We start from the raw sequence: 22,420 nt of genomic DNA on the forward strand, positions 1-22,420 counted from the left end.
ATGATTTTTTTTATTTAGTCACAAAAAATCTAAGTTAATGGTATTAACACAACAGAAAAAGTTATTTACAGTGCTGTTACTATTGTTATAATAAATTAATCTTATAATAATGGATAGTTTTATCTAGTATGTTGGAATTAGATATATTTGAATTATATATCTCACTATTTTATATGCGTTTTCAGGTATGGTATAAAGTAATACGTGATATTACTCCTGGTCAGGAGTTGCTGCTGGGTCCGAGGACACCGTTACCGCTGCAAGATATCCTTCCCACTACTGGTCAGTATCTTTTAATATATTTTTTTATCTTTTTGTCGGTTTCTTGCTACAGTAACGAAACTAATAGTTTCTTTTTATTATGTGTAACTTGTTGTTGGATACGGGGTTTAATTTTCTTGCTTAGTGTTTTATTATCTTAAGGTAGACACATTGAAAGATGCTAACTAGAATGTTATTATATTCGTTCTCAGTCTCAGTTCTCATTATTAGTCCCCTTTTTATTCCAGTTCCACCTGATAACTTGTTATTATTTACTAATCAAAGATATTTGTTAGTGTAACTCCTGTAATTTTACTTATGTACCTATATAGTTTAAGTCCTAACGAGTCTCACATCAGTTGAATCACGGTCACGCGTGCTTCACGCTTCGACAGTCCGCAGTTAATTGGAGTCACCTGCCCTATGCCCTGTTCCGGCCCTCGTAAACTGTTGCCCCTGTCACATACAGGTGGTTTGTATAACCACGTATCTGTGATTTTCCTAAAATACTCTTAAAAAGTTACGTTAATCAGTTTAGTTGCCAACGGAATATCTCTGACTGAGAAACTTAAGGACTCTTCCAAGTACTAAGTAACGCCTTTAAAGATATTGTTACTAATGCTGTTATTTTTTGTTAGGCCATAAAATGAATATTTTTTCTTTCTTCAATATTTATTTTCATATATACATTTTATACAAGTACAAGCACTTGTTGCTTTGAATTAATATATTTGTTATTTAGGCGACGGGTACCACCTACCATTCCATTTCACAATTACAATGAATTGTAAGTGTAATTGAATTGAAAAATGAGTGCAATACATTTTTTGTATTAATGATTAACGATTTATTTGTTTTAGATTAACTTTAGATTTTGGCAATTTTGATTGTGTAATTGATAATATTCCGTCTTAATCACCTTCAGGATATATATATATTCAGGATATATATATTTTGTAAGGTTTAATGCACTTCGGCTTGCCTGTATATGCAATCAATTGCATGTAACTATAAATTAGGTTAATTTAACTATATGTATAAGCATATCATTTAGTTATCTCATAGGCTATAGGTATAAAATCATTGAATATAATTACGAATTAATTATCTGATATAAGAATAACTTTTTTCTGAAAATGTATTATTTGAAGCAACCAGAATAGGTTGCTTTTCTACTACAAATTATTATAATGAATATATATATAGGATATACATGTGTAAAATTCGTTAGCCCTCTTGTAAATCACACTGTATATAAAAAAAATCACCGGTTTTTCGAGCCGCGCACCGTACACCGGTGGTGCCACGCGCATACGATGTTTAATTTAGATAAATCGCGACGTACGCGCCGCCTGATGTGAAAAATCACGCATATGCCTATATTACGGTAAGGGTGCGTGGGATTAGAAGGACTGGAAGTGACGGGAAGAGAAACAGAAGAATTTGAATGGAGACAATATCTTTACTTATTAGTAAATTAGTATTTGGTGACTATATTTGTTTTGCTTCATACAATTTGTTATGTCATTGAAAATTGGAAACAAGGTAATGGAAAGTAGTAATCTAATATTTTGTATACTCAACATCATGGTTTAATTATTATTTGTCGATTAACTTTTGGTACATACTGTGTAGCGAGTGCTAACGGCTTATAAGAGCCTAAGCATAGGCATCATCAACAACATCCCCGTTGAATTTATATGTGATATTTAAAATAATATATTAACCGTTTAAGCAGAAACGATAGAGTCATTTATTGAAGACACTTGATAAAATATCTATTTATAATAATAGCAATAATTGAATATGACAATTCAGACACCGCCATTTAGATCCAAACTAAGTAGAACTCGTACTATGAGTATTAAACAACTGATACAAATACTTACTGGTACTTTATTTTGTAGATGCATACATAAACAGCAAACACCCAGACAAGCATTATTGCATATACTAACAAGCATTTTCATGAATACAAATATTTGAATTGGGCAAGGAATCAAAACTCGCGACCGTAGGAAGCATGGTGTTGTCAAAACCGCTAGACCATTAAGGACGTATTGTGAACAACTTGTTCTTTCACATCTAGAATAATCGCTATATCAATGGAATTAGGGTCTTCGGAGGTTCAGCACTGCCTTCCGGTGCGACGGTGTCGCAACTGGCGCTGTATGATTTATGCGATTTGAATTGTATGTAATTACCGGGTTGTTTAATAACAATTACTCGCTTGTAGACAATTGGGCTTGGAAAATCGATAATTGTAATACTAGATACAAATATAAACTTGCATTTCCCAATTATGATTTACATAGAGAGCCGTTACATAGAGTATAAAAATAAAGGTCTTTAATGAGAATTGCAATTCCATTGCTTTATATAAAGTTAATAGGTATTTTCTGAGAATTTATCTATTAAAATCTACTGTATGATACAGAATCGGATTTTAAACCGACCTTTCAATACCAGAGGTAGACTAAAAAGTGAGTTTCTACGTCCAAGATTAACTTATTTCAGCCGTCAAGCAGCAAGTTTTGTAAGCCGTTTCGGTTGCGGTTGGGCAGTGAAATTACAGGATAACAGCCCTAACTTAGTCATTAGGAATGGCAACACGATAACGTGATGTAGCATAACATAAATGTGTATACAACTAATATAAAAGTAACAAAGATTTAAACTTTTAATTAGGAAGATTGGATATGAATAAATTGTTTTCCTTTGACTTTGAATAAGAAAGAAGAAGAAGAAGTCAAAGTGAAAATAATTTATTCATTTTAGACATATGTATGGGACTTAATGTGCGTTATAGATAATATAAAATATCATATAAAATCTATGTATTTGCGCCTTTACTAGTAGTGTTGAGAAATTAGTAGATTTAAAAATTTGGAAATCAGTATATAATCTGTAAAATTATTTTAATAGCAGATTCTAGAGTTTATTTTTAACTTAAATGAAGACTATAAATGTATAAAATACGCGTATTCCTTTAAACGTTGGTAATAGTATATATTTATTAGTTGTTATTATTTTTGTTATCATCGGGTCCGGAGTTAAATATATTGATGGTCATTTAAATAGCGCAAACATCAGCTGCGTCACAAATCCAGAATGACTCCTAAATATCAATAATTGGAATCAATTTGGAGTCATTCTCCAACATTTGTCATAATGATCCGGGCTTGCGCAATATGTGATTGATGAGCTTTTTGAGGGTAGAAACGATCTGTAGACAGCTATTTGTATTTGGTTAGTATGGTTTTAGAATACAATAATACACAAAATATAAATAAATTCTGTTTTCTTTAGTAGCCTGTATTATTTTGAAACTATTATACATTAATATAACACAGTATATAATATAATTCAAATGCATTATTAAAGATAACTCAAAAAGTACTGGTTAACTTTAAAACGGGAAAAATAGGAACTGATCTGTAGAGTCAAAACAATACTAAAATGTGATAGCTGTAAGTAAATTATACACAGAACACTTGCGACAGTTTTAATATATGCTATTGGTACATAGTTTATTAATCTAATGATATGGTATGTTATTAATATACATTTTTTTCTACATGTGGACTGTCATTTAAATACGTCTTTATTCAAAAATATAATCCATCTACTCATAAGCGCAATAACAATAATATTAAAGTTAACCCTTTATTAGCCGTTTCTTTTTCATATCGGCCGCGTGCATTCGTGCCGGTAATGAATGAGTGCCGCGCGCGCTGACATTTGTCATCGCGCAATTGTCGTGCAGATTAAAATTGATGACGTTGCTTTGTCCGACGCGGGCGCATGCGCTATTGTCGCACGCTCGATCCGTTATCACTATGTACGATTAATTTTTGAATTTCGATAACGTACCGAGATATAAATCTTGAATATTAATGTGTTGATGTTAAGCCTTTTTTAGAATGGTTTAGACTACAATTGCATTCTATACTTCTTCTAAAAACTTAGATTTTTGTAAAGATTTTCTATTTCATCGTTACCATATCGATGTGCATTTAAATCTTACAATCATAGTAGGTATCTCGTTGACAAACGAAATTGAATATCAAGTTTGGAAAAATAAGAAGCTTATTACTTACATATAGCTCTATGAATACATTGCATATGTATATAGAACAGGTCTAGGAAATAACTTCTCAGGCTAATCCTAACATCTTCCACGTGGCCATAAGTAAGAATTTGGAGGCTGTTACAGATTTTATGATTATCTTTGCTTCTCTATAAACTTATACAAATTGTCTATATGTTCGTTGTTTGGAGATCTATTTACTTAATAGCTATTTATAATTTATACACATTGTACAAGACACATGTCATTGCACAACAAAAGTAAAAGCGAAAATTGAAACGTCATATAATGGTGACGATTCCCCACGAAATAGGATGATTAATCAAAAAATTAACCAACAACAATAGCTGTACTCCCCCATTAAACCGGGTACAATCGTTCGGCGTCCCACATCGCGTATTTATTTAACAATCAAATAAATATTACAGACAATAAAATAAAAATATTTCAATTTAATATCACCGCCCGTTGGAAGGGTTGAATATGGTCCGGGTGCAAGTTGCGCATGTCTACTTTTTGTTCGCAGATTAAATTTTTATATCTTGATGTTACGCAAAATTGAATAATTTCAATTACACAAGGGTTAATACAGGCGTGACTCTAAAATAATATTTTGAATTATTTTATAATCTTATCATATATTTAATTTAGTTTATCCAGAAAGTAAGTTCATTATTTTTTTAAGATATACCTAAATTAAAATATAAATCTTATTATTGCTGTTTTAAGCAAATTGCTTAATTATTACTGTTTGAATCCTAAAATGGTACTCGACTTGTTTTAAACAAAAAAATGATAGGGAAATTTAAATTACTATTCAACACATAAGTAACGAAGTGATATGAAAATGGAATTTCACTATTTAAGTAATAAGTACTTAAATAGTGAAATTGTTGGTTATTATTGTATCGTCGCATGATACAAGATATATTTGTATATACGATAACAGCAGCTTCTCTGACACAATCTGTGTTCAAGTCAAATTTAATACTTAATATTTTTTATTTACAATCTCCACTAAATTTGTTACGACTTAGATAGTAACCGAGGTACATATATTATAATATCTGATCATCCATTTTGGCATGTACAGAAACATACTTTACTTTTACACTATAGTATGAGATAGAATAATGTGATTTTTATAAATAAATAAGTAATTTATTTTGTCATAAATGTAATTTTTTATTGATAAAAATAGTGCACCCATCTGCACTAAGATGAACATGACGTTAGATCAGTTAGATTTTCGTGGCAAAATGATCAGGAATTTATCACGATGGTTACTGATATTGATTTTATCCCCTATAAATGTAAGTAGTATCTGTCTGTCTGGTAATATTATATATCTCCATATAGATACGACAGATAATACCGGTCAGGACGATCGAGTTCAGCCATAACACCGAGATTGGAGACCGTTCGCACTCTAGGGCGTAACGGTAACGCGCTCCGGACGCACCTGATGCGTAAGCCACTGGCATTACAAATTTTAACTGTTGTTAGCATCGATGACATCAATTTGTATAAGTTAATAGTTATAAATTCCTAAACAATTTCAGTAAGTTACCAGTTTGATTTTTTTTTAATGTGAGTAGTTGTGATTATACGGACATTGTATTCACTAGATAATCCACAGAACTATTGTACCGATTTGTGATCAACAACCACCTAGCCAGGAGAACTAGTTTATATTTTTATAAGATATGGCAATATTTCTTTTTTAACGGAATAGCTAACGGTATGAGAAAATAACAGGTGTCCCTGTTGAAGGGGTCGTTTTATAAAGATCAGTAAGTCACCGTCCACCGTCACGGTGCGCGCGCGCCGCCCCGACATCTGGTGACGACGTGGGAAAACTTAACGCCTGCGCCACTCGCCCGCCATACGCGAAACTTGTAATTACTCTTGGGAAACGGATCGAGGGTCGTGATATTAAGAAAAAAAAACTAGAGTACTATTGAAATTTTCATTCATTATACGAGTTAATATACTTCTGCATTTTTTCGTACTATTCCAATGAATACGTATAATTAAGAAAACCACGTTTTATTTATTTTATCGAGATCCCAATGTTTCGCTATGATCTCGGTTAAACTGTAGCGTAATGTGTAATACAATGAGATCCCGTGGTTTTAACTTATTATAGATACGTATAAATATTGATCACGTTAAAAATAAATAGTATATTCCAAAGAACTATCGAAAGAAAAAAACATGTAGACTCGAAACTGTAAGGCCAAGGTTACTGGTTCACCGATCGAAATAGTGACGAGTGAAAAGGGTACTCCAAAATCGTGAATGGACCGACTTAAGCCTAACTCCTGCCTAACGTATACGATTGTAGTCTGAGGGCACCGCTATAGGTTCTAACCTCATTTCAGGCCATCGTATTTTCGATTACTGTTTGAATGGGATAGGGGATGCATTGATTTAAGTATATATAATAAAGAAATAAATACAGACTTATAATTATATAACACTGAATAAAAAAAATTGGTAAAACAATTAATCAGAAAGACTGCGGTAGGTTCGCTTTGTCGAATTTAAATATGCACCGCGAAACTAAGATTACCTACTCGTAATGAAAGAAACTGTGTATGTTATAATTTTCTTTCTGGTTTCTTTATCCAGACAAAACAATAGTTACAACACAGGCACTCACACTCACACTTTGTCATATTCGGTCCCATCTCCCTCTCTGTTTTTGTCTATACATATCTACTGTACTGTACTGTAGTTGGCTATCCGCAGTGATTGTCGGATTTTCCTGTAGTATCCCAGTGATACAATTTATTTTTACATCAAATTCATTAAACTTCATTTAGCCGTTTAGTCATGAAAACGTTATAAGTAGACAGACACATAGTTTTACATTCATGTAATGTTATTAGTATGGAATATGGATACATCGATTTTCATGAATAGGTGATATTATTTTTATAAATCAGTGGTTATATAAATAATTTAATGCGATGCATGGTGCATGACACGCATTGATAATTTCTATATTTTCCCTACAATGCAAATGACAGGTCAAGTGAGCATATTAACCCTCGCAGGTGGGGTGGGGGTGGTGACCTGCCCTCTAATAATTTGTAACCAACACTTCAGTGCTATATGGCATCATACACAGGCCGGTTGACCTTTCATAGTGACATCATTTTGAATCAAGTGACATCACTATATTCTTTAATTGTATAAAGGTTATTTACTCTTTCGGCGTTTTCTGAGGTAGGTAAGTAAAGTTAGTTAGTTTTTATTTTATATTAATTTTAGTAATTCATAAAATTACTAAAACTTTTAAATTATTCATTATAACTTTTATCTCAGATAAGATACTTTTACTGGTTGGGGTAGTCATTTAGTTAGTTAGTTTTGTATATATTTACTTTATTTATTGGTACTTTATTAATAATAAGAAATACATTTATTTTTTATTATTGTAAATTCTATAATAAACGAATAGTAACCAAAAACCATTCTCACTACCATAGATGTAGTGCTTTAGCCACGAAATTATTTAAAAAATTACTCATTCGAAAGATTTTTATTTTGTATTGCTTTATTATGATGCCGTATGGTCAAAGATAAGTGACCAAGAAGTGTAACCGTTGAATGTAAACACAAATATTCCAGACTGATACATTTGTTTGTATGTATGTAGTTCACACTTGGCCGATGATATCAACGTTGTTTTATCTCAACCTTGCCTTATCACGGATAGCTCGTTAGACAATGTGCGAGGCGTGGCTTCGCTCGTGACTCGAATTAATTCTGCATGTGTCAATGTGATCTTATACTTCCGACGCCCCACTCATGATTTGTTATGCTTGATAACTTATTGTTACTGGCAACGTTTGATTATAAGCTCTACAGAATAGGTACTATTGTTGATTTTTTATGAAAGATTGTTATAGCGTACCTTTGAATCAAACACTATAATATTTATTTAATATTATTTATGTTTTTTGCTCATATAACAAAAAATATTAAATGAATTTTATTATTTCATTATTATTTCAGTTACGCTATTATGATATTAGTAATTTTACTTTAGTATATGTACTACTAAAGTAAATGTATAAATTAAAATTATGAGTAATTAAATTATAAATGCTATTTATAATTAAAATTTACTTCAGCAATAGCTATTTGTATTTTGTTTCTTTCTTTAATATCAATAAGCATTTTCAGACGAACATAACATAGATAATCTCAACTCCTTTTTTTTATTGCTTTGTAATTAGCAGGATGTTGGAGTGAATATATAAATATTAGAATCTGAACTCGAACCGAAATAATTTCGAGCTAAATAAGCTAGAAATAATGTCAAAGAACATGCAACTATACATTTTGTAAATACTTGAAACGACGTGTAAATCAATAGAAAGCCTACAATTAAATGCAAACACTTTCAACCGGACGCATAAAGTTTTGCTCGACGGCAATATTGCATATTTGCATTGAATAATGTGTAAATTATTAACCGTTCGACTAGTAAGGTTAAGTCCATTTATTACATTTTTTGAGTTTATTTAATAATTTATAAAACGTAAAAGTAAAAATTAATTTAACGGCGGTTACAGTATCTTATGTACAGAGTAAATATGAAGGGTGAAGCTGAAAGTTACTAGTAGAATAGTATTACTATTTAATAATACACTATTACATAGTAATAATAATATTAATGAAACCTAAATCTATAAAATAACTAACACGATAGATATTATTCAAATTAGTAGTAGTATGATAATAATTAGTCTCAATTGGGAATGGACGTACCTATAACTTGAATAACCATTAATCAATGGGGAAGGTACAAGTATATTCTTGAGTGGCGACCCAGTACAAGCAAACGCGGGGCCTTTTAAAACATAAGTGGTTATTAAAATATATTTATTTGAACCCCTTCTAGTAAAGCATTTAAAAATAAATTAATTTAATTTTTTTTATATTTATATTTTTATGAAAATATTATTAAATAAAATAAGCTAATGTAATACATACGTGTATGTGTACATACATATAAATTAATTGTATATTATGATATAATAATTGTTTTGTCTCTAACTCATTTTTATTCACTAATTATAATTAAGGTATATTAGTTGTAACATAATTTAGGAATATATAATTAATTAACAGTACAACATTAACTATTGCAGATCACCAGAGCTCTAGTGTCAAGTATACGCAGCCACTTCCTGAAGAGGAGGAACGTGAAGATACGGAGCCGAGGTGCTCCTTCTGTGACTCTCCATTCCCTAACATAGACACGTGAGTTTCATTTGTTTCTAATAACTTGCTATATTTAAACATTTGTAACCGTCTGTCATAGGCACAAGGTTTATTATAATAATAATTGTATAGTGTTTATATGTATGTTACGCAATATGTTTAATATTGATTTCTCCTATAAAAATTATCTTGAGATAGAATTAACAGCGCACTCTAGCAGGGTACTAATGAAAGATGAATAAATGACGGTTAAATTTAAATATAATGACACTATTCTGTCTAATTTATCAGAAACGAACTTTCATTACCAAATTAAATCATCCGGATTGATCTAACAAAATGTATTGCTAGTCAGACAAATCGACTTCATTATTGCCTATTCCAATATGAAAAATTCCAATAGGAAGTGCTTCAATCATTAGATATTTATATACATATAGACAAAAAAATATTATAAATAATACAATTAAACTAATATTTAATATGTTTACTAAATAGTTTACTGTGAGCTTATCACAACAATTTAATTATTATTTATCGTTAATAACTAAAGTAAATGCAATCATTAGTCAATTTATTTTATCTATCCACCTATCTTAAACAAGCTATTCCGGTACTTTTTCTGTAGCTCTCGTCTAGATGCAGAAGTTGATCAATTTCAAACGTCTTCGAAACTATTAACCTCTTGCCATTAATATTATTTGGTCGCCAGGAACGGTCTAGTAACGATTTATTTAGTAGAGATGTACCCAATCGATAACTAGACTCGATGATTTGTTGTCGGGTGCGCCGTAGGCACGCGATGCTCGATCAAACCCCCGCAACTGTTATACTCACAATCTGACAATTAAACAGACATTTGAGACAATTTGACAGGATCATATTCAATAATGATAGTTTAGTTTTTATCGTACCATCTTACAACGACTTTTAACAACTACTAATGACAATAACAACATACAATATTGAAAGCTCAAATAAAACGTCGATTAAAACGATAAAAAGTGTCTCATTACAAATAAAAAACATATCATGAATTTAATATTTGTTCGACAAGCGACTGCAAGCCGTAATGGCCTGTGTCATCATATTCTATTGAAGTGGCGTCGGTTTTCATCAATAATGCAGTGGATCGAGATTATCGACATGCACCGTTCTAACGTATCCTTGCGGCCTTATCGTACCATCACTATTGTTTTAAACGTTTCTAACAATTATGGGACATCGGAACATAGAACGGTGTGACAATTTTCTACTATACAAAAATAGAATACAGAACTGAATAGATAATAAAGATACTAAAATTACAAGTAAATACGGAATTTGCAACGTCTAAGTTTGTAAGATAAATAAAGTGAAAACATAGTACCTTTAAGTGTACATATGAGATGATTATGATATGATTTATATCGAGCTGTATTGTTAACATTAATATATCACTTATATTCGTTTCACAGTAAAATTATTCTCCGTCAGGAGTTAGTCATTAGATTTTGACTTTGTTAGTAGGTACCGATAGCTATCACTACACTTAGGAATGCCTATTAGGTCACTAATCTTCAATATTTATAATGCTAGCAATGTTAATTCCTGGTGAAATCTTCATCATTACAATCTCCACTGATGCCCGCTAGCACGGGTGCACTATTATATAAATATGTATTCATTAGTAAATAATGTATAATGCACACGTAATAGAGTGTGTATTTAAGTAGCGATACACTTGTAATATTGTCAACAATATACATCACCAGTCAACGATAATATTATTGATAACTTAAATTATACCGTCACGCGTGCTCCTAATACCTGTTGAGGCGTGTTCCAATGCATCGTATTCGTATGTTACGAAATCCCATTGAAATATCTTATCGGATTTGTAATTTGATATCACACATTATGCGATTGAATAGCAGATTGTAATTAATATATTTTGTGTAGTTTGTGGAGGTTACTTTTAATTTGTTCGATCTTACTAATTTTCTATGGGATTTTTATTGAAACTGAAAATTGTATCGACTTTTATCTTGTCTTCCAATTACATATATTATAATAATTAAAAAAATGATCAATCAGGACATAATAAGTTTAAGACCAGTATGTGAGTGAAAGCAATGGATTGCATTTTAACTTTTATCAAAATCGTTGCAAAATTAATGAAAATGTCGGATATATTTACAAAAAAATCAATTATATACGCTTCACCTCTGGAGAGAGCGTTCTAAAAAAAATATGAATAATATTTTATATTCCACTAGCTGCTTCGTCTGCGTAAATTTTTATTTCTTATTTCAATCCTTTTCATGAGATTAAAATAGACTATGTACGTTCATCTTTTCTATCTTCATATGAAACTTCAATAAGTAACAAAATATAGAGAAACACACCTTTGAATTTACAACAGTAGTAGGCGATTGCGCGACAATTTATCGCTTCTAAGTCGCTCAATGCACTAACGGGCGTACTCTCACTTTCGTCAGTGGTAGGCGCTGTCACAATTGGAATGATCATCGGAGCCGCTGTCACACCTCGAACCGATATCGGCCCGATCAGCGGTTACGAAGTCAAAGCAGAATTATACGCTATCCGCTCGTGATCGCCTCTTTTGTACAATCATTATTATTTGCCCATCATAGATTTAGTTTATTTATCGATCTCTATTCGTGATACCCGATTTATTGCATTGCGTTTATTTTAAACTACTTGTGCCTGCGACTTCGCACGTGATGTTTCTGATATAGTTCATATTTTTTCATGTAACTTCTTAATTTATAAGTCGATTGGAATGAAACATACACTAGATGTTACGAGGAGCTTACTATAATATAGGTATATGTGAAAATTGCATTCAAATCGGTTAGGCACTACTTGAGATTATCATGCAGAAACTCAAATAAACAGATGACCGTACTAAATATTTTTTGATCTCATTGCTTGAATATAAATAAACTATATGTACAGACACGGCTGCTTGATGATTATATATATATATATATATATATGAGTTAAGAATTTATTAGATACAATTCGATTGATTTAGAAGATTACGGACTATGCGAATAATAGAATAGTGATGCAATAAAACTATTAATAGAAATTGCTAGTGTTTTGTTCTCTTAACTATTTTTAGCAAATTTAGTGTTATATTAATAAGTTTTATACATTACTGTATGAAACTCGTATTCTATTATTATTTATTTGTTATATTAGCAGTATCACAAGGCCATGCCAGCGGAAATTAAGATAAAAGTTAATTTATGTTTTATATTTGGTTATAATTTTTGTACCAATATTTAATGAAATTATTTCAGTAGTATAATGTGATTGAGTAACAAATTGAGTAAATATACAAAATTTTACAAATGCAAATATATTAATTACTTCAAATTCATTTAAATTGTAATCGCTTAACATAATAATATCAGGAAACAAACTAATAAGAGCATGGACAATATGTCTGTGGAGAAAAAAAATATAGTTATTATAGTTAGTAATGGTATTAATATATAATTATAATTTATAGTTACCAATTTACAAAAAATAGTTTGAAATATAGTTTTGTATAAAATATTGTAGATATCCTACTGGTTTATATGATAATTATATTCGTAGTTTGTTGTTAATAATAAAATTCTATATATACGCTATCACAAAGAAAATCTATCTGTATTTTTCTAATTCTTCGAAATATTTTGCAGCTGGTTTGATTTTAGTCCACGTCATTTTAAATATATATATATATATACGTATCTCATTCATCAATTTATGATACGGAATTTCTCAACCGATTGTTGGAATCTACAATCAATTATTAAAGTATAACTAGAGACATCTATTGTGCATGATTAGTTGGTACACTGTACCCCTAAAATGTAACTTTACAAACAAATTTAATAGTATATTATCGTGACTGCCTCGCTCGTAGATTAGTATACTTACTTTCTAAGGATCATCCGTTCGATTGCCGTACAATATAAATATTTGGTATATATATTTATTAATATACAATATATATATTTATTAACGTAGCTGTTTACTAAAAAATACCAAATTTTTATAATTATCAAGTACCTACTTATAGCGCAACTGTGTAACGCTGTGTGAGTTATTTTTTATGCGGTATTTTTTATATCAATGTAATTATAAATCTTAAGAAAATTAAAGTAAATTTATAATTGTTTAATGTACCCACGCAGGTTAAGCAAATGATAGTAATTAATTTTTGATAATAAGTAAGTAGTTTATTTTGTAATACAGAAAGTAAAATGTATTATTATAGATTTATTGTATCGATCCTTGAAAGCTTCCGACAAGTCATTGGCATAAAAATTGATAAAAAAATTTACATAACGTGTAATTTTATCGTCAGAAGCGCTCTACTTACGAGTACATTCTCTTTTTGTACAAACGTTTCAAAATTTTGGTTGGCCTACTGAAAGGTCACTCTTTTTTTAATTAAACTCGTTTCGTGATTTATTTCCACTTCTACAAAAAGCCCTAATTAACAATAAAACGCGATTTACGCGCAACTATCAGCAATTGCGGGAGATTTATCACTTGTATTTATTTTAATTTCTACTACATTATTTCAAATGTACCTTTCGGTGCATTAACTGTTAGTTATTTAGTTAAGTACATATATATTATAAAATTGTGTTTCCTGACTGAATATTACGTATATACGATATTACGCAGTACATATTATTCTACATTGCTTATTAAAGATTCATTACAAATTATTCACCTTTATGAGAATGTGAAAATTTCTTTTATTATTATTTTTTTTAAATATTTATGAACTTTAAAATACTTGCAACATTTTATTGGCGATGGATGGTGGTCACTCGTGTGGGTGGAGCTTAATGGATTACCAGTGAATGAAAGTTGTTCATTGGACGTTATCAATTCTTGAACATGTAGATTATTTTAATCATGCATTGTTGTTTGATGTACTACTATTCTTCTGCTAATTAAATTTACTTGTATATAATATGTTTATCCCCTACATCACCTTCATATATTTATTTCGGAAAACATGTGTTATGTAATACTATATTGCGGTAAAAATAGATTTTTTTTGTCAATCGTAATTAAATAAATAAATAGTTATTTTTATAATATATTTATGCTATATTTAAATGAAATGCATACCACAAACTCATCCATGCTTCCAATACCAGAGGAATATCTTTTATTTTAAGTGTACATTACGAAATCCGGCTGGAACATACCTCCGGGTATATAATTAATAGTTGAGACATATAATTCGTGCATATAACTTTCCACTGAATGACTTTCCACAAAATCTTTACGATTATGTTAATGTCCAAGACTTTATGTAGATATGTATATATACCGAACTAGACTTTTGTAGTTACTGCTCTATCTCACCCGATTCAGCCGCCAAATACTTATCTTGCTTTGTAGTATGTGTTTTGGATTAAGGGAACGATAAGGCAGTAAAATAACAGAGCAAGAAAGCATGAGATGCTCCACATTAGAATCACATGGTTTATAAGTTGCATCAACATATGGCGTGATTTGCAGCTATAGAGATATATATAGGCAACGGTTACCATTTACCACCAGGTTGACAGACACCTTGTTTATCATTTCATTTACAAAAAAGTTAATTATGCAATTTACTAATAAAAAAAGAACAAGAAGTAACTAATGAAAAAGCAATTGAGCGATCATGTCGCGATAAATATACAAGGTGACCACTGGCATCGGTAAATTGTAACATTTGATTGTCGAAAAACAGCACAGAGTACTTTCAATTGTGTACCGCTGTTACGCAATACGCTATTAAGAGGTACACAATCGATCTCTGTTAGAAACGTTTACTTAGATGTTGTGCTCTTGTAACAACATGGAAACTCGATTAGATTTCACTTCGACGGCGTTAGGTTCTGTATCTTAGTTTTAATGATACTCGGGAAGATATCACTGGTATTATTATATTATATCCAGCAGTATCACAGTACATTTTGGTGACGTTACTTAAATAACTTTCAAATACCTGTAATCTTTCAAGTTAATTATCTTTGCTTTCATCTGCTTAAAATCACTTAACTCCAATGGGATTTTTAAAATCCTAAGAAATAATAAACATACCGACCCCACTAGTTTTACTATGAATATATATGTTATTTATTAATTATTATATCATGTATGACTAGAAAAGTTGCACGTACTTTGTATTATATCAGGTACTGAACCCTAAAACCTGAGCGGAAGATCAGGCACGCAGATATACTCTGCGCTGTTGCGATGCAGCCCCGGGCCCATGCGTTGTAGTGCGCCTCTATTACGAATAACTAAATAGCTACCTACAGATCGACATGCTTCGATTTCATTCAAAACTATTATTTAATTGAAGTAATTATGTATAATTTATTAAGTATCAAAACAGTAGTAGCACTTTAATATCGTCAATTTTAATGTAACCAAATAATGTAAAAAAACTTAGTAGTCTTAGAGCCCATTTAAGTTTTGCTTTCTCTTAAAAAAAGGCAAAATTTTTATCATAATACTATTGTCTATAGTAAAGTCTTTAAATAGTTAATTTAAGTCAGGATTATTTACTAATATTATTAGTAAATTATCTTACAAAACAGAATTATGTGTACCGAAGTTAGTCAAGAATGCTGTGCTGTGTTGGTATTTCTTTATCTAACGCGGATTGCATAGTCCGATTTAGTTGTCATTCGAAATATCTTAGAATCTTCTTTAATTAAGTATATATATCCGGCTTACAGGATTTAATTACTGAGTATAGATTGAATTCGTTAAAAATTTTAGTAAATTTTGCATATTGTGAATGGAGAAAATTCTGGTAACAAACCTATTAAGGCTGAATTTTATATAGATATTATATTTTAATATATATGTATACATGATTTTTATTTAATTCTCAAAAATGACAGATTATAATATACTAAAAGACAGTTTTAAACGTTCATCTATGTCACTTTTATTACTATTTTAAATCCCCAAATGCAGTCCAGTTGACTGCATCATTTAATAAAAAATGGAGTGAAGTTCATCTATTATCTACTAATCCAATTCAATGTTTTGAAATAAATATTCACATTGCCGGTGTTTTTGATTGCGACAAAATGTATTAATTCAAACTTTGGATCTAACAAATCTCTTCCCACTTCGATAACATGGAACTGGTACGACTACGCAATGTACGAATGGACAGCATGTAAGCGACGGAACCATTACTGACGGAGATTTTATTCCGAGATTAATTAAAAGATACGGTGACGGGCCTGCCGTCCGCAAGAGTGAAAACGCGTCATCTTAATGACTTGACAATTGTGAACATATCGATAAGTGCACGATACATTTCTTTGCGGAAATAAATGGTTTTCTATGTCTATGAATAGATGCAGCAGTGGAGTTAACTTTAAGAGTATGCATTGTAAAACGAGATATAGCAGGTGCAGCGTTAGAGAACTGCCCGAGGCGGTAAGGGTTGCGTGTGGCGGACTAGTTATGTCAAGGAGACTCGCTGAGGCCATTTTTGCAAATGACATAAATATATATACGTTATATACGATTTTTATAACTTCTGATATTTGCGGAAATAATATTAATGTGACGTAGAACTTTGTACAGTTAATACTTTGTTCTATGTATAATTATTCTATCAAAATATCGAAACATATTAAGGTATTTCATGACATTTTGAAAAAGAGGAAAGAAGAATATACTTTATATGCATCACGCATATGAGTTACAAATATTCATGGTACACTTGTATGTATGATTAATTAAGAAATACAATTATCATTTAACTTGGAATAAAAATTGAGAGTACTAAATGGTTCAGTATATTTCGCAAAGCGCTAAAACATGTTTGAATTATGTATAAAGTCAGAGTGGGCGATCTCGATGAATGCAGATGTTATTACTTTGTTTCCTTTGCGAGTTGTCGCCTGCCGGGAGCGTGTAGTATTCTAGTTAACGAACGAATTGCTAACGGCTATGTTATCACTTTCATACTAAAAACATAAAAACGTCGTAACATTTTTACTCTAAACTTACCTACGTCGTTACATTTTTTTTAAATATTTTCTTAGTTAACGTTACAAAATAAACTTATGTTCCAATTTATACACACTTAGTAATTTTGACTGTCAGCTGGAATACATAATTTTATGCGTTTAAGTAACCGTGATATATATTGCAAAAATTAGGAAAAGTTTCATTTAAATATTTTTGAACTGAGCAATGTAATTAACAAATTAATAGTCGTAAGAATGTTTAATAGGCCTACATGAATAAATTATATTTGATTGATTTATTAGCGTGACAGTTTTGTATAAAAAAAACAACAGTGCGTTCCTAATTCAGAACGAACAAAATTTTTGTTATATGTTAAGCTTATATGTTATTAACTTTCATAATTGTAAATCAAGTTATTTTAATTTACAGACTCGACCGTCACTTAGTGCAGGCACATGCCCAGCCGTCAGCAGCATTTCACTGCGAACTGTGCAACCGCGCCTACAGCTCCCGTGCGCTACTGTTACGGCATAGAGCGCTTGCGCACACTGATATCCGAAAATATCCTTGCGAGAATTGTCCTAAGGTATATTGTTGGTTACTTATTATTAAAATTACTATTTAAATAAATTAATGTCAGATTTACAACATTTCCTTGTTTTCCTATGTTCGCGGATTAAATAGCCGCACAATACAAACGTATATATTAATAATTTGTATTGTTTTGGTTGAATTTTTTTTCTATGAATTTATAACAAAAGTAAGTATTTTCATCATTTGCTTATTATTAGTTCAGGATTAGTTAGAATTCTTTAGTACTATTAAATCAAAGTTAAAAATTAAATGCTTCTAAACTATTACCCCGAGCTTAATATTTCACCGGCTCCGAAACCTGATTATTTCAGGTATTTACCGATCCTTCCAACCTCCAGCGCCACATCCGCGCGCAGCACGTGGGCGCACGCAGCCACGCGTGTCCAGAGTGCGGCAAGACATTCGCCACCTCATCCGGTCTCAAGCAGCACACGCACATACACTCCAGCGTCAAGCCCTTCCAGTGCAAGGTCTGCTTCAAGGTGAGAGCCATGCAATTATTAATAGATAGGGTTGTAACTTTCAGTTACAAGGCAAGTATTGTAGTAATTACATACTGTAATGAGGTAAACACCAGCGGTATCATCAACCTGTTGGTTGTCTGCTATGAAAAGTAACTTACGCCTGTAAATGCTACATCAATGTCAGCTCAGAATTTGTGGACCATTAAAGCATTAAAACGTAACAAACTTTTTTTTTGTATTGTAAATAATACTACAGTTAGGATAATGTACTTATATAAAAATCTAATCTAAAAATAAAATTGATCAATAATTAATTATTTTTTTAATTTTAACGGGAACTGAAGATCAAAAGCAACACAACAAAACAAAGTATTTTCTTTTTTATTTTCAGGCTTATACTCAGTTTTCGAACTTGTGTCGTCATAAACGTATGCATGTAGCATGCAGAGCTCTAGTAGAATGTGGAAAATGTGGTCAATCATTCACTTCGTACGCATCTTTAACTAAGCATAAGAGATTCTGCGATACCGCTGCTGCAGCCACCGTTAATCTTCGAGGTCAGATTCCACAAGGTTTACCACAAATACCATCTCTACCAACTCTCGGAATGAATACCACAAATAATCCAAATCCATTGAGTTATCCTCTCTATCGAGGATTAACTTTACCTCTTCCTTACAATAAGTTACCGCACTACAGCGCTGGCCTGCTATCAGCTGCTGCAGCTGCTTATCAACCAGACTTTCTAAATCCATTACTTTTCAATGTTCAAGGTGTAAGATTGGCTATGGAACATGATATGGCTTTATCCAACGCTAACATGATATCTAAACAACAAGAAGGCCGAATGTCTGTTAAAAGCATTGATAGTTCTACATCTTTAGATGATTCCAAAAAAAGTAAAGACTTGGAATTCGACAACAATAGGAGAAGTAATGAAAATGCAGAGATAATGACACCGAGTAAGACGCTTAGTTTATATTCAAAGCAATCTTCACCTTCAATCGAGGATGTACCCCAGCAACGACCATCACCTATTATGCCAATATCAACACCGATAGTTCCTTTTAATTTCTCAAGAGATGATCTTAAACGTAAATCACCGTTCAATTATTCGTTAAAGATGAATAATAATGAGATAAAAAGGCATAAGTCAGTGTCTCCATCACCTAAAGATTTATCAAAAAGTATTACGAGTGATGATAAAAATTCTGAGTATTCTGAGACAGAGGAAGATACGAAGAAAGATCAAGGAGATCAACCTCTTGATTTGTCGGTGTCTCGGAAGCAAGCCGATAAAGAGTTTGAAGTGGATAATGATGATCGTTCCTTTCGAAATTCATCGGTAAAGTCATACTCGCCACCTGAAAGTCCTGTTGAAAGAAACAAGACTCCAGAAAACGATACTACTGATGTCGATGTAGAGGGAGTGGAACCGAAACGTGAGGACTCACCCGCACTGGTTTCACAGTCCCTGGCTTTCCCACTGCCTGTTTACCCGAACCATTATCCTTCGAGGTTCTACTTTAATTCTCCCGACTCTCTACTAAACGCATCGCATTCTCCCTACGTACCAAGCCCATTCAATTTTTTATCCCCACTTCTCGGCACTGACGGGCCTCAGCGGCCGCCGCGCCCTCCTAGTGCTTATTCTGGTGGCAAGTTGCGGGATAGATATGCTTGTAAGTTTTGTGGAAAAGTATTCCCGCGCAGCGCGAACCTCACTCGCCATCTACGCACTCATACAGGAGAGCAACCGTACAAGTGTAAATACTGTGAGCGTTCATTTTCGATTTCCTCTAACTTGCAACGACATGTCCGCAATATTCATAACAAAGAAAGGCCTTTTAAGTGTCCGTTATGCGATAGGTGTTTCGGACAGCAGACTAATCTCGACAGACATTTGAAGAAACATGAAGCAGAAGGTGGCGATTCCCCCAGTTCAGCCGATACAGAGCGTGAGGACGCATACTTCGATGACATCAGGTCATTTATGGGTAAGGTTACGTGCGAGCCTGGCAGCACTCCACCCGCCACCTCCCCGCATCCTCCACACCCTCACTCCTCCCATGCTCAACATCCCTCCGCGCTGCCACATCTCGCTGCTATTACCACATAGCCGCCGCCTTACCCGCTGCCGCCTTTACCGCCTCCGCCGCCGCTCTGGCCGCAGCATTTTCCATAACGTCAATTTAAATTGAGCAGCCTTTTTGTTAATTCATGTTAAGGCGCCCGGCGGGAATATGTCCATAGTATATGTTAAATGTTCACGAATAACTAAATAGGGATGTTTATATTTAAATGCTGCTATTTTAAATCAGCAAATGTAAAATATTATTGTAAGGGTGCACGTCACTTAGGCTTGGATTAGCGACAGGAATACATGCGCTGACGATTTTCTAGCATTCGTATCGTGAGCAATATTAATAGAGTATACTAGTATAAGGGTGTGCACACATGGACGACTTTAAATCAGAAATTAAGTTTAATTAGTTGTTATCATAAGTTTCATTCTGCTATACGGTAATGTATTCCGAAAAGCCCAGGATATAATTACAATAATTTTTAAAACTTTGTAAATCAGACAAAAACAATACATCATTGTATAAAATTTACAGATTTGTGTAAGTAAACATCTTATAAGGAGCAGTACGTTTAAAAATTTGCTGCGGAATAAGACTTCGCAATATATACGCTTGTTCACTCACATGACAAATCAACCGATAAATTAAATAATTTTAGGTCTCTCATAAAAACTGTAGATTATTTAATTAAATAAATGTTATTATAGTTAAAATTATATTTGTTCCTAGTTTACTTATAAGATTTTTGCCCTCTACAGTTGTAAATATAATAATACCTATATTACTTTCCACTTATATTAAGATTGTTATGTACTATAAACATAAGATAAGGTTGTTTTAAGTACATTTGCTTGTTAAGTTGTAAACATAAAACGACAATATTAATATTCTTTAAAAAATATTTATTAATGTATAAATGCATGTTAAATTTTTATAATCAAAACCTACCAAAGTTATGATTTACTATTTTTATTTTAATAGTAGAAACTAAACCAATATTGGAGTGAAAAAACATTTCCTTATATTAAGTTATATGAAATTGGAAATATTATTTCTTTTGTAATATTATTTTAGCGGGTGTTTAGGAAAATATATTATGTTTTATTTCAAAAGTAAATATTGTATATATATATATATATATTAATATGAAGATCATATCAAACTCGAGGCTTAGATTATTCTAGAGCCATTATTATCATATAAAAATAAGCTTAATTAAATTATCAATAAGTCAACTTTGCAACTTTTTTATTATCTACAATTTATTATCACTTGGAACGCTTACACGTAAAAATAGAATTTCTATTTATTAATTTTTTTATATTTCAATCAACCAATTTTCATATGCTATCTTCGTATAATAGAATTTAATACATGAAATTAGTTAAATGTTGGCACTTGCAATTCTGAATTGTAAACATTTCCTACTTTGTCGCATTAATTAATCATAATAATAATATGAAACATTTACAATTGTCATTGTGACAAAGTAATAAATGTTTTACATATGTTTTGTGTGACTGGGTACAGTTAGAAACAATATGACTGTTTGGTTTAATAACATATTATACGAATGTAATATATCCTGTACAATATTAGGTATTGTGTAGTTTGATCTATTGAGTTATACTACGCTGCAGATGTATCATGCAGATTCATAATTTCGT

At 31.7% G+C, this 22,420-nt stretch overlaps 1 protein-coding gene across 3 annotated transcripts in view; it reads left to right on the forward strand.

Moving 5' to 3' along the window:
• The window catches only part of LOC131847164 (transcription factor hamlet-like), a 133,991-nt gene extending 112,164 nt beyond the window's left edge, over positions 1 to 21,827 (forward strand). For 2 of the 3 annotated variants that reach the window (XM_059196640.1, XM_059196643.1), the window contains 5 exons: positions 186 to 282; positions 9,520 to 9,631; positions 18,041 to 18,197; positions 18,517 to 18,687; positions 19,061 to 21,827. In XM_059196640.1, the coding sequence (XP_059052623.1) occupies positions 186 to 282; positions 9,520 to 9,631; positions 18,041 to 18,197; positions 18,517 to 18,687; positions 19,061 to 20,788 (2,265 nt within the window). In that variant the 3' untranslated portion in view covers positions 20,789 to 21,827. The remainder of the gene's footprint in view (positions 1 to 185; positions 283 to 9,519; positions 9,632 to 18,040; positions 18,198 to 18,516; positions 18,688 to 19,060) is intronic. The other variant, XM_059196641.1, reaches the window with a different exon arrangement.
• The last annotated feature ends 593 nt before the right edge of the window (positions 21,828 to 22,420 follow it).

Source organism: Achroia grisella, unplaced genomic scaffold (assembly GCF_030625045.1).
Source record: "Achroia grisella isolate CSIRO2021 unplaced genomic scaffold, CSIRO_AGI_Agris_v1 utg516, whole genome shotgun sequence".
Classification (NCBI taxonomy): domain Eukaryota; kingdom Metazoa; phylum Arthropoda; class Insecta; order Lepidoptera; family Pyralidae; genus Achroia; species Achroia grisella.